Source organism: Aristolochia californica, unplaced genomic scaffold, assembly GCF_029961685.1.
Source record: "Aristolochia californica isolate CCGP_79_NKW_82.1479 unplaced genomic scaffold, dmAriCali1.0.hap1 SCAF_1, whole genome shotgun sequence".
Classification (NCBI taxonomy): domain Eukaryota; kingdom Viridiplantae; phylum Streptophyta; class Magnoliopsida; order Piperales; family Aristolochiaceae; genus Aristolochia; species Aristolochia californica.
Window position 1 is genome coordinate 2,306,913 of NW_027181770.1, and position 13,103 is coordinate 2,320,015.

Sequence of the window (13,103 nt, forward strand, 5' to 3'; positions counted from 1 at the left end):
GATTCAAGTCAGTAGCCGATTTGAATAAAAAAACTGTGCTGAAAGAGTCGATGAACACATGTTAAAATGCACGGATAAAACCAACATGAAATGTTCGGCAGAAAGATGGTAAGCTTTGCTATTTAACCAGAAAGATCTTCACAAGGAAAGAATTACGGCATTGCTTGAGGACAAGTTTAATGATCGGGAAGCATTTACATAAACACGGGAGAAGAAAAAACTCTGGGAAGCGCCTTCAAAACCTATACAAGAAAATCTACAGATGCTCTCTCAAGGGATTATAATCTCCAAGTAGGAATCCCTACTCAACCGTCGTCTACTACGTGAAAGGCAAATCTTGCTAGTTTGAATATGCCCAAATTCTTTGCTTCACCGGCGTAGTGCGCTTTCCTGTATGTTTCTTCAAAAATTTAATGGCTTAAAATTGAAAATGATGACATTTAATAACACAGCAAAGCCAAAAAAAACCTACAATAACAATGGAAGAGAGCTTATAATAATTTACGAGTTGAATTATCAGGGTTCAAATGGCCGCTGCTAAGTTTCTGAATCCAATGAACAAGCCGCTTCTTGTGATCATGACTAGTTGAATTAGGCACAAGTTCAAGCGTCCCACAACAAGTCAGGGAGGACTCGAATTGTTCCAACACCTTCACGATCTGCCAGAACTCCGGTCTCTTCTCCGGGTTATGGGCCCAGCATTGCTCGATCAGAGCTTGAAGAGCAGGTGGACAGTGTGCTGGAATTGGTGGCCTCAAATTCTGACATTGAAAAAAGACAAGTTTCTCCAAATTAGAACCCTACTTTGCAGCAATGAGCTTACAACTACTGAATATAGGAAAATTCCTCACAAGTCAAAGAATTTATTCAAAACGTCATGAAGAAATATTGTATTACTGAAGTTCATTCCTAGATTCAGCTTTTTTTTTTTTTTTTTTTATAACGTTCCCAGATTCAACTTTGGCTACCTTCTACAAGTAACCTTCTGCAATTGGATGTGAATTCCAGGCTTACTCATTTTCTTCATTCCATTACCTTGTTGAATATATCTGGTATCTATAGTTTTGGCATTACAAGAAAAATTGCACAAACAAATCTGTGCTACTTGACTTAAAACCTAATATAAGCTCAAAGCAAAAGATAAATGTTAAAACAGATCAATGAATTTAGAAAGATACCTTGTTCACTACAGCAAAAGCAGCCTGGATAGGTGTCATCTCCTCGTAAGGTATTGTACCGGCCACCAACTCCCACAAGAGAAGCCCAAAGCTGTATACATCAACCTTCCGGCTATAAGGCTTGTGCTTTATCATCTCTGGGGCCATCCATCTGTATGTCCCAGGATCCTCAGCCAGAGAATCACAATACACCTCTTCACAGGCAATTCCAAAATCAGCAATTTTCAAGCAGAAGTTTTCATCAAATAAGATGTTCTCAGGCTTGAGGTCCCTATGAATAACCCCTTGTGAGTGAATATATTCCACGCCTCTAGCAATATCAAGAGAGATTGCAATAATTTTCTCTAGAGGGAGGGACTTCCGCTCAAGCTTATGCAGGAAGGCCCTCAAGGAACCTCCTGCAAGATACTCTGTGATAATACAGAAAACAGGTGGTTTCCTGCAAGCTGCAACCAACTGCATAGGACCAAAGGCAAGCACAAAAGAAACACCAAATAAGTTTTACTGTCGAGCATAACTGCATATAGGATTTTTGGTCAAGTGAAAATACAACATAAGAGCTTTAAATTGGCATTAAATTTCTCTTTCATGATACTCAAATCCAGAGAACATGAAAACATCTTGGTTAAACAGAAAAACAGAAATAGAGATAATACAGCGTTCTTCTTAAAAAATTCACACAAGCAAAAAGATGCTATCGGCAGGCAGCATAGAGCTAGCAAGTTAAATTCATTAACGCATAACCAACAAAAGCTTAAAAGAGAGTAAAGCAAATTGAGATTTATTCAGAGATAAATTCTAACAAATATATACAGCTATAGAAGAGTCAGACAAGTTAGTAGAACAATGAATCACCTTTATCACATGTCTATGGTGGAGATGAGACAGCTGGGTGACTTCTCTAGTGAACTGCTTCTCCAACCGGGCAGCCATGTCCCCATTTTCGTCATCATCTGGTACTCTTATCATTTTAACTGCAACAGGCTGATCCTTGTATATCCCATGGTAAAGTCTACTATGCGCTCCAGAAGCAAATTTTAGCCCAAGAAACAACTTAGAGAGGTCAACTGTCCACTCATCTGAACAATTCACAGCAGAAACGCGACCCCCTGCATGGTCAAAGTATCTGGCCCAAGAAGACTCCCTTTTTGTTTTTGGCCTCTCAGAAATTTTCATGGATGAAAAGTTCTGCGTAGGGCTTGAAGTTGATGAAGATAAAGAAACTGTTGGGGTAGGAATCGGACTTGAAGAAGATAAATAATCAAATGAGTGAGATCCACGGAAATCTCTATGAAACAATCTTCCGATTATGCTCTTATCAGGTTCCTTACTTCTACGGCCAGGGGTAGAGAACCGCTTGCTCTCAGATCTAGCTTCTCTAAATGCATCTGAGAGAATAGTCTCGGGAACAGGAGACAGAGATCTCCGCCTTGGGCTAGATTTGTCCTTGGAATAACTTAAAACCTTCCTTGGGAGGGGGTCTATTTGTACTCTACCAGAAGGTTGGACAATAGATGCAGACTTCGAAGCTCCGGGCTTTAATCCCAAATCGTTGTCAGGTTGCAGAGCAATTGGTAGAGATGGAATCCTATCCAACCGGTGGCAGACTGTATGTGAGAATTTGACCCTCCTTACCCACGAGCTACTCTCTTCATTATTCTTCAAATACAGAACACCCGCTTCTCGGTAACGAGTTGTAGCTCAGAATGCCTAAACGGCAAAAAGGAAAGTAAGAAAGAATTTCAAAAGCCGTACAGGCGGAGCTCATCCATCTTTATAATCCAGTCAAAACACATCAAAGCAGCTCCTATATTCTCCACAAGACCGCCGCCAAAGCAACATGAAAAAGAGAGTCCGCTCGTAGTCTCTGCTTTTTATTTGTGGCAAAGTGGTTGTGATTTTCAATCTATCACCATAATTAACGCCCACGACCAAAACTGAAACTTTTCCGAACCCAAATCTCTGCGTAGATATAACTTTCTAGCTTGAACCTCCAGCGGATGCCTCACAGCCCAATTTCGACCTTCATCTGAGCAACCAAATCCGACAAGAGGAGAATGGATAATCAAAACAACAGAGAAAAATCATATTCTATTAATCTGAAAATAAGAACTATCATGGTTGCCCCTTCACTAAATCGATGAGAAGAAGAAAAACACAAGGATTGGAGTCAGCCAAATCAATATGAAGGAAAAGCTCAAATCACCTAAAAGAAAAAAAAAAAAAAAAGTCAAATCTTTTTGTTTAAAAAACAAAAAATACTACAACCAAGAAGGCCAGAAAAAAACCCTAACCCGTCTCAATCTCCATCATTGAACCAAGAAAAAAATCCACCATAAGTCCTCGGATTCAAAATAAGAAAGCCGAAAAACAGTAAAAGATGACCAGCGCGAACAAACAGAAAACACATATATTCCCACCATCAAGAAAGGTCAAGTAAGGTTATTCATCTACCCCTTAGCGTGCTTGCAATGATATTTGGTCTGAGTAGATCTGAATCATCACCAGAGACAGGCCGTGGTGGGTTTCTCCATAAGATCGTATCGCATACGTAGCTCGTATGGTCTGAATCCAGCGTAGATTCGGTGGGAGTCTGTTGGCAAATTGCCTTTTCTCCGTCGGAGGTCGGGGCTTTCTTCGGGGGATGCCGAGTGGACCCCCAACCCTCCGAGAGACGGAAAAGATGAGAGCAGCAGAATTAAGAAAGAGCCCAACTGTCGCTTTCAGAGATGCGATACGGATCTCTCCCCTTAATGGCCGGGCCGGTTGTGGAGGATCTACGGTTATTCGTACCTGTTCGTACGTGCGGAGAGCCGGATCTCACACACGCGTCCCGAATCTGTTATTGGCCAACGACGGACCCTGCTGCCTCCGATTAGTTGATTAGTGCGTAAAGACAAAAAAAACCCCGACACCTCGACAACAAAATTTGCAGTACGGAGTCACAAAAACATGTCTAGGGCTGGTAGACCCCGCGGTACGTGTGCCATGGCCGCCAACTTAAAGCATAAACAGTACAGAAATGGTAGGAGACGGGCTTTTAATTTGGTGGAGTCCTAATCATGCATATCAGTTGTTCGACGAATTGCTCACAAAAAGAGAAGTTTAATATTTAAAGATAAATTTTATTATAATTAAAATATATTTAAACTAAAAATCTTTCTATAAAATAAAACTTCCTTGTGTGAGACTCCGGTAAGAGTCCTTGATATTGATGTAGCTCTGTGCCCTGACCGGAAAGTTGGGGTGTAGTTACCAGAGAGAGGACGAAGAAGAGAGTGAATTGACCACGTTAAAAGCAATTCACCTACTGGTGAAGTAGTGACGATATCCGCCGGCTGGGTTCTATTCGTCCTCACGGACCACAAGGTGCATGCACAGAAAGTGACATTTTTGAATTCTCAAATTCCACAGTTGCTGTCAAGTGTAGCCCGTGAACATTATTCCATAGGAGAAATCGTTCAGCTTTCACGGGAAGCAGAAAATATTAACTTTCTGGTTGTTATTCTCATTAATTTGGTTCCAATTTGGTCATAAAAGCTCCGCCAACGCCAACGGTCATTATTGTTCTTGAAGGGCTAGAAAATCTGAGTGGATATCTTTGTGGTTTTGGTGGACAAATTGAGAGGCGGTCGTCGTCCCGGAAATTAATACATGTAGAAAGCTTTCATTTTTAAAGAAGGAAAAAATTCCCTTTTGGCAAAGCAAACTCTCGTAGTAAAAAATTCTGCGTTGCTGCGTTTTGAAGGTCTCGATCCCATTCAATTTGAAATGGAAATTTTTCTAGTTGCGTGCTTGTATTGGCTACGTCAACAGAATTATGGAAACGACAGGGGGCGGTCGCCGTCTCCAAGTCTACGGCGGTGCAGATGGAAGTGACGGACGGTCACTGCAAAAGGCCACGAGCGACAAGGGCCCTACATAGCTAAAGATGTAATTCAAGAACCGAAAGTGGAAGATGACTTTGAGCACTATGCACTCTGCGCCAAGGAAGCCCAAGCAATCTTTCGTTTTTTAATAATAATAAAAAAACTTTTGTAGTACGTCTATGTTCGTTTTACCGAGGACCTGGAGATTCGTTTGTGAGGGGCGAGCTCGATCATGTCAGGGTCTAGTTTCCCAAACTTGAACCTGAACCGACCCTAAAATCCAAATCCAAATCCAATACGAAATATCAAATCCGACACTAACCGATCACAATCTTCCCAACTCTATTCTTGTAAACTCTATTTAAACCCGATCATCCCTAGATTTGGTTTGTCCCCTTGTCACCAGCAATGGAGAGGTAACGGTTCGCAGCGGGCATTCTTTAGAACAAATTAATGAAACCAGAGACAACAGTTTGTTTTTAGCATTTCCCATTGTTTCAGATTTTCACCACTGAAGAGAAGATTGTAAAACCCAGGGCATTGATTCAGATTATTCCATTACAATCGAACTGTTAGCTCACTGCAGCTTCCGTTTATTTCTCTCTTTCCAACTTCTACGACCTGCACCACTCTAGGTACGTAATAAGGCTAATAACAAGGCAGAGGGAGGAGTTATCAGAGGTTAATGGACACAAGCAGTTTTATTAGAGGGAGCAAATGCCAGGGGCCCAGAGGCGTAGAGGAAAACGGGCTTGGTTCCTTTGAAAACAACTTTGCGGAAAAAGACGCGGGCACCCTTGATTCCTCCGTTGATGTTGGTTGGCAACTTGCACTTCTCCGACGGGGAAGAGACGAGGAACACCCTGCACTTGTGAACGCCGTAGCTCGACACTTTGACGGCATCGATGAGGAAATATCCGTTTTTATCTGTCTTGCCCAGTGCACTGATGGCATGCTTGGTGCTGTTGCAGACGAGCTTCGCCACTGCCCCTGCAATTCCACATTGCCAAAACAAATCAGAAACTCGATAAAAGATGGAAGAAGAACTATGAGGAAGAGAGAGAGAGCGAGAGAGCGAGAGAGCGATGCACGCCCCAATGGACATTGGCATTGTTCTACAGAAGCTGCAAGCCCTCAATTCTGAGAGACAGTAGACGCCTGCACGCTCCTAATTCTCATGATAGTGAGTCACGACTCACCAGCCAGAGGAGTGGCGCCGAAAAGGGTATCAATCCCTGGAAACTTGCAAGACTTGCAGTAAATAACACCCTCCACCGCGACTGAGCTGCGAGTTGGAAATGGGAGCTTAAAGGAGGCAAGGTTCTCAACCTCTGGCCCGAGGCCGTCAACTGCAGGCCCCATTATGGCAAACACCAAAATCCCGAAAGCTACAGACCTCTTCAGCAAAGACATAGCAAAGCCAGCCATTCCTCCCAACCTTTCCTCACCCAGTGTAACCTAGAAGAAGAGAAGAAGACACGCTCAAGTGGGTCTTGAGCTACAAACGCTGGGTATTTGTAGGAGCTCCAAGGCGGGATGCTCGGCGGCTTTGGGTGATCGATGTGAGTTTTTTAAACGCCATTTAAATGGGTTGCCAAGGTAACGCTGCGCGATTGATGCACTTGGTGGTATTGGGATTTGGTCCCTCAGGCGTTTCAAGACATGAACAAGAAGAGATGAACTGTACACAACATGCAAAGATTGGAATTTTGCACAGCTTGCAAGAGATGCCGTAGAAGTTTCTGACGGGCTCTGTCTGGTAAATGAGGAGGTTGTATGATGGGATATCACTATCTGGGAAGAGTATTTTATTGCAGAAGAACTACGAAAGGTCGTACCTCACGATTTATCAGAGCTCAAAATCCGCTTTAAATAATGGGATAAGCTTTAATAACAAGGGTTTCAGGTCCTGATCCGAGTCAAAGTTTAGGAAGTGTAACAATTTTACTAACTGTATAAAAGTTTCTTATAATTACTTGCCTCTGGTTCCTTGAAAACCAAAGCCTTCTAGCGGCGGACTGTTAAGAAAATGTGAGGGGACGAGTGATTTATGGAACTAAAAGAATCCTACTTGGTCAGATAATTTAAGCTCGATGCGAGGGGTCACCTGGCTTTAGCGTCTTCTCAAGCCATTCGAACTCAGATTGGAGGGAAAGGAGAGCGCAGAAGCTGAAGTCTGTATTCTGTAAGCACTCATCTGCTTGATTTATTTTTTAACACGGAAGAGAGATCCGAGTTTATAATTTATAGTATCCTCTCATAGCATTCAAGGGATTTGCTCTTCCATACCAAAGCATTAGGTTGATCTTTTTCAATCAAATGAGAAAATTAATAGGAGCAGTTCACATGGGGGAAAAGTCCTATTAACACTCTTCATGTGATTGATCGGAAAGGATCTTCACAACCAATGGTATCCTAAGTAACAGCACAGCAGAATTTTCCAAATCTTAAATTTTGATGCTTCCTTTGTTTATGGATTTTCGATGCACGGACTAAGAAAATTATTTATCAAGAGACACAACAGACTTCAGATTTTCTCCAACTTCAGTGAAGAAGTTCATGACTTAATATCAGGTGGGAAAGAAGCACTTCCTTTTCAAAACATATACGGAGAAGATATATAAATGAAATGTTCTGACAAATTTAAATTATTATCCTCAAATGGACCTGTTGGAAATGCATAGTAAGAATGAAAACTTTTATTGAAAATGCATCGGCCAGCCATTAATCAACGGTATGCAATCCACTACAGTGCATAGAACTCCAGTAGTTCTTTACAGGATCATGTATCAGAGAAGTTAGTAGTAATCGAAACTTCAGCACTCAAGCGCAAAGGTACGGTTTGATCTGCATAATTTCAAAATACTTCTGGGTGTTTCAAGAGCTTAAATAGTTGGTTATATCGAAACTGTTCTGATATTTTCTTATACTAATCCAGGTTGTATTCAGGCCGATGTCATAAACAGAAAAGTAAATTAAAATTCTCGGGAAAAAAAAACAAATGTTTACGTACATAGTATCATTGTTCCGTGAAATACCACCACTGTATGTGCAACCAGGAACGTTATGAACGGTCTCCAATCTCCATCCCTCTATTGAGATGTCAAAGAACGATACTTAATAAGCTGTCTACTAGAAGACCAAGCCAGTTTTGACGGTATTAACTGGAAAATTGGTCCTAAATACTACGGTTCAAGTTTTCGGTTTCTTCACTGGAAATAGTAGTAGGCAAGCATCAAAAGGATCAGCACCAGCACAGCAGCAGCAGCAGGAACAGCCCATACCCAGTAGGATGGAGATTTTTTACGCCTAAGGATGGCCTTCGGGAGATCCTGAGACTTTGCACGATTTCTTTGTCTAATGTTCTCCTTCTGCTCTTTGGCCTTTGTTATTACCGGAGCTTCCACTTTTTCTTCAAGCTTTTCCGATTCACCTGCTTCAGAATCTTCCTCAACTGGTTCGCCTTCAGCTGTTGGGTTCACAGCTCCAACCTTCTTCTTTGCTTTCTTTTCACGGTCCTAAAAAAGGGTTTAAGGGGCAATTAAATTATAGACCCGATAGAAAACTATTGAAAAAAAAAAAAAACCCACAGAGAAACGACACGAAAAAAAAACACCTTCAATTTCTTTTCAGCTTCCTTCTGCACTCTAATGGCTGCCTTGGCAGCTGCTTTCTCTGCCAGTTTCTTCTTCCTTTCTTGAGCTAACTTGGCCTTAGCTATCTCCTCTTCTCTTTTCATTTCCTTCAACTTTTCTGGATCAATTACATTACTAACAGAAGACTCCTTTTGAGATTTTTCTGACCCCAAGGACTTACCGGTATCTGCCAAGTCATCCACTTTCCCTTTCGTTTCAGCCTCGTTCACTTTTTTAGTGCTTTCCTTCTGTTGTATTTCAAGAGGTGGTGCAGCTTCTTCTTTCGTCTTTTTTGGAGTTGCTTTCACTGGGGCTGTCTGTGCCTCAGCTTGAATTGGTTGTACCTCGATCAAAGACTTTTCGTCAGGGTTCCTCATCCTACCATCCCTACTCAACTGTCTGATATCAAGGGATGGCAAAATTCTTTTCTCATAATCATCTCTAAAAGACTTACTGCTGCTCCATAGTGCCATAAACTTCTCCATCTAATGTTGAAAGAAATATAAAGTAAGCAAATCAACATGCAAAAGAATTTCATAGTAAAAATCAATGAACTGACAAGCAATAAAATCGATGGCAAAGACCTCCATATGAGAAAGCTCCTCCAATGCTGCAATGTCCTTCTTTGCAGCAATATCCTTGGCCTTGTTCAAAAGTGCACGATTTTCATAAAAGCACGCATTCTGAAACCACAACAAAAACAATCAAAATCACTAACCCAAGATCGAACGAATCATGAATAGTCTTAAATAGAATGCAAGATGAAATGACCAATAGCTCTTCTGATCTCCTAAGGCTAGGATAGTTCACAAAATTAAAATCTGCAAACCCATATACAAACATTAAACAGTTCGTATGTGACTGTGTGCCTATCTCTCTTGAAATGGATGTGCATATACAACTAGTGTGGTAATCCACATCTTTCAGTGGAGATTATTGATTCCAACAAAAGAACCAAGGGGAGTTCAGCTCCCTTGACTAGACATCAGAATTTGTAGCTACGTGAAAGCATAAACGTGTGGCATAATCCACCTAAGGTGCAGGGAAATCTCTAAGAAATGAAATATCTACATCTTTTGCAAATGGATAATAACTACAAAAGCAAAAATCTACACAAGCCATTTGAAGGATCTAAGAAGCTTTTCCTGTAAAGAACATGACCACTTATTCAAAAGGTAAACTTCTATGTCCTTTCACTTTGAAAAGATAAGACTTCAATTACCCCTTCTTCCCTCGTTTTTCTCAATGCAACCAGAGCTTCATATGCTTTGTCCCTTTTCTCAATCTCAGCAGTCAATTTGGTCTGCAACTCATTAATGTCTGATTCGATTGCCTTTAGTTGTTCCTCTAATTGCTTGATTTTCGCCCTCACAGATGACTGGTCCTTTCTTACTCCATCCAGATCACCACCAATAAGCTGTAATTTGCAATGAGCCACCATAATTATTTAAAAGGTCAAATCTTACATCTTTTATCTGAAGAGCCATATTTCATTATTCTCTTGACAAGTAACAGCATTAAATTGTGCCATCTCACAAAGCAGATTCAAATTATATTCCAAATGATTCAATAAAGGAAGAAAATCGACTCTTTAGGATCAGAATTTCAAAAATTGACAGACAAAAAATACGAACTTTCAGCTGGTCTTGAATATCTTCTTTTTGACCAAAGGAATCCTGGAGCTTTGCTTTCATTGAAGCATTGGCAATAACCTTCTCCCTTGTCCCTTCAAGCTGTTTAATTTCTTTAAGCAACTGCTTCTCTTTCACTAGTGTATTGCTCTCATGTTGCATGCGATAGTGCAAGCTTTGAATCTGTCTCAAACATAAGCACAGAGGGTAGTCAGAAACATATAATAAACAAGCCATATACAAACAAGAAGTGCACAAAAACTTACAAGCTCATTGAGCTCTTCCTCCGAAGAGCACAAGCCAGCACCCTTCTCTCTAACAGCATTATTTGCACTCCGCATCTTGCCCAGAGCAGCCTGAAGGGGTTCCATATCCTTCCTCTTCTCACCTACAATCATCCTGAACATTTTATCCTCCGCAGTCAAAGGCTTCAATTGAGTGATTATTGCTGCCCTATCCGACTGCACATTTTTGAATTAGTATTGAAGTCATTTAAATTCATTAATAACATTAATGGGTGCAACAGATAAAAAAAGACTATAAACATGTCATGTACGCTCCATAAAAATGCAGCAACTGCAGATGTTACCACAAAAAAGAAATCAGATGGCTCAACTTTAGAATCTGCCTATACCCCAAACAGAAAAAAGAACTCAATTATGAAGAACCTGTTTATCTGTTATTTCTCATTGGCAAAGGTAAAGTGTGGAGGAATTGTTATATACCTTTTTAGCTCTGAGTGCCTCAGTAAGCTGAGAGCGAGCTTGATTCTTCTTCTGGAGCTCCTTGTCAGCCTGTTCAATTTTGGTTCTCAGGCTTGGATCTTCAAAATTTCGGAACCTAACAAAATAGAAGGAATGAATTTGTTTTGGTGCAGGCCACTCATCCACAGCATCTTTGGGAAAACCTCCATCAGGAATGGGATTTGATTCTACATTATTGGGCCCATTTGTTGCTCCTTTTTGACCATCTACAATACCAAATTCAATTGTTTCTTCAGTTTGAAGTCCCTTGTTCTGTTTTCCATTCTCAATGTCTCCTACGACTTCATCCTTCAAATCACTGGCTCCCAAGATCTCAACCCCCATTGTTTCTAGAAAGATGTTGGGAGCCTAAATCTCTGAAAAGAAAGAGAAGGAACAATTAACAAAGAAAAGAAACCCGTTAGAGTAACTTTTTATACATAGGGTGTGTTTGTGCCAATAGGAAAGTGTAGAAAAAAAAATGTCATAGGAAAAATTTTCCATTGGCCAAAATTTTTCAATATTTGTGACATTTTCATGGATGGAAAATTTTTCCTCCCGATTCTTCTTGATTCTTCTCACCTTTAAGAAATGTTAAAAATGATAGGAAAATGGGTTCCCATTGTTCCAATAGGAACAAAAGGAAAAATAAACCAAGAAGCACTAAAATGGTTCTTGATCACTTACCTTTTACTTTTAACCTTATTTTTTATTATTTATATAAAATTAATTTATTTCTAGTATAAATACAAACACCATAACTAATTTTCCTTTCGTTTCCTATGGCGGCACAAAAGCAAGAAAACCGGTCAAAGGAAAAATTTCCAATGAGAAAATTAGTTAAAGGGGAAATTAGTCAAAGGGAAAATGATTTTCCCGTCCTTTTGTTTTCCTATGGCGGCATCCAATACAGTCAAAGCTAATGATTATCAACTTTTGATCAATCTAAGCATTTTAGACCAAGTCTGAATCTATAGAACAATTACGTTTTTTTTTGCTTTTCAATTAATTCACAAGTCCCCAAATTAGGTAAAAATATAGAATTATAAGAAAAAATACCAATTGGGACCAATACTTTAGACTGCATAGGCCATAGAAGCTTACAGAATTACTGGATGACAATTTTGCAAGAAGCACTTCTGGAAAACTAGAAGCGAATTTTTTTCTAGAGAATCACGGGAGTTGATATAGCAACAAGTACTTCTGCTATGTAAGTTCTACTTCCGATCATTTTAGAACAGATCAGAGCATATCAAATGCAAGATGGAATTCTAGGACAGAATAAGTCCAGATTCAAATAGATTTGGAATAACCGGAAGACAACATTCTCGTAAATTGAGGTACAATGGTACCAAAACTTTAAAAATAAATGTATATTCCAGTAAACTCCTCTGGTTCTGAGGGGCTATCTTGTTTAATTCATAAAAGAAGTCAAACTAGGAGAATCCAGAAATATTTCTCAACTACCAAATTCTACATCACATATGAGCATGTCATCAACTCCACGCAACTCAGTCATAAAAATATATCAACCGGAAAGCACAAACAAAGAACACGACAAAGAAAATAAGAAGAAGATTAAGACAAAAAAAAAAAAAAAATGAATTTTGTGATTTAGACATAGGAACATTTGAAGCCCAATTTACTTCCAATAGGAAGGTATCTGAATTTACAGCACAAAAGAATCACAATCCTTTCATGCGAAGAGAAATAGTAACGATTGTCAGTTTCGCAGAGTAGAAATGCCAGGAACGATCGACCTCAACAGATCGGAAGAAAAGCCCAGAACCAGCAATTCACAAACACGAAATATTGCAAGAGGAGATTAGATAAAGAAGCTTCTTTTACCGAAAATCGAAGATCGCGAAGGCGACTTCTCTGGAGCGGCAAGCGGCCCTCTAGAAAAAGGGTGGACAAAGGGAAAAAAGATCAGATCGGAGGTGCGTGCCCGAAGAGAGAAGCGGAAAGAACGTGTCTACTATTTTTAGACGAGGGGAAAAATGACCGGCGTTCCGGTTTGTTTTGTTTTTGTTTTGTTGCGGCGGTG

General features: G+C 40.2%; 3 protein-coding genes across 3 annotated transcripts; all 3 read right to left on the reverse strand.

Annotated features, from left to right (window-relative positions):
- Nucleotides 1-91: 91 nt before the first annotated feature.
- On the reverse strand, nucleotides 92-3,488 carry LOC137963313 (serine/threonine/tyrosine-protein kinase HT1-like). The gene is made up of 5 exons (XM_068810451.1): nucleotides 3,473-3,488; nucleotides 2,034-2,878; nucleotides 1,179-1,634; nucleotides 506-761; nucleotides 92-390 (listed from the first exon to the last, which is right to left on the reverse strand). Exons 1-5 carry the CDS (start codon nucleotides 3,486-3,488, stop codon nucleotides 341-343), a joined length of 1,623 nt encoding a protein of 540 aa, XP_068666552.1. The 3' UTR covers nucleotides 92-340.
- Nucleotides 3,489-5,644: 2,156 nt separating this feature from the next.
- LOC137961209 (non-classical arabinogalactan protein 31-like) lies at nucleotides 5,645-6,686 on the reverse strand. Its single transcript, XM_068808359.1, has 2 exons — nucleotides 6,247-6,686; nucleotides 5,645-6,037 (listed from the first exon to the last, which is right to left on the reverse strand). Exons 1-2 carry the CDS (start codon nucleotides 6,473-6,475, stop codon nucleotides 5,730-5,732), a joined length of 537 nt encoding a protein of 178 aa, XP_068664460.1. The 5' UTR covers nucleotides 6,476-6,686; the 3' UTR covers nucleotides 5,645-5,729.
- A 1,317-nt stretch (nucleotides 6,687-8,003) lies between these two features.
- Nucleotides 8,004-13,103, reverse strand: LOC137938587 (proton pump-interactor 1-like). The gene is made up of 8 exons (XM_068783575.1): nucleotides 12,905-13,103; nucleotides 11,039-11,433; nucleotides 10,580-10,774; nucleotides 10,317-10,496; nucleotides 9,905-10,099; nucleotides 9,267-9,365; nucleotides 8,664-9,167; nucleotides 8,004-8,565 (listed from the first exon to the last, which is right to left on the reverse strand). The coding sequence occupies exons 2-8, from the start codon at nucleotides 11,399-11,401 to the stop codon at nucleotides 8,257-8,259; spliced, it is 1,845 nt and encodes a 614-aa protein (XP_068639676.1). The 5' UTR covers nucleotides 11,402-11,433; nucleotides 12,905-13,103; the 3' UTR covers nucleotides 8,004-8,256.

Excerpts from the sequence above, each read along its gene's own strand:
- LOC137963313 (XM_068810451.1), bottom strand. Across the intron at positions 1,635-2,033 it reads ACCATAGACATGTGATAAAG|TTGGTTGCAGCTTGCAGGAA; the intron begins GTGATTCATTGT and ends GGTCCTATGCAG. Across the intron at positions 762-1,178 it reads CTTTTGCTGTAGTGAACAAG|AATTTGAGGCCACCAATTCC; the intron begins GTATCTTTCTAA and ends TTTCAATGTCAG.
- LOC137961209 (XM_068808359.1), bottom strand. The coding sequence starts at position 6,475 with ATGGCTGGCTTTGCTATGTCTTTGCTGAAGAGGTCTGTAGCTTTCGGG. Across the intron at positions 6,038-6,246 it reads CGGCGCCACTCCTCTGGCTG|GGGCAGTGGCGAAGCTCGTC; the intron begins GTGAGTCGTGAC and ends GTGGAATTGCAG.
- LOC137938587 (XM_068783575.1), bottom strand. The coding sequence starts at position 11,401 with ATGGGGGTTGAGATCTTGGGAGCCAGTGATTTGAAGGATGAAGTCGTA. Across the intron at positions 9,366-9,904 it reads GAAAAACGAGGGAAGAAGGG|AATGCGTGCTTTTATGAAAA; the intron begins GTAATTGAAGTC and ends TTGTGGTTTCAG. Across the intron at positions 9,168-9,266 it reads AGGAGCTTTCTCATATGGAG|ATGGAGAAGTTTATGGCACT; the intron begins GTCTTTGCCATC and ends TTTCAACATTAG.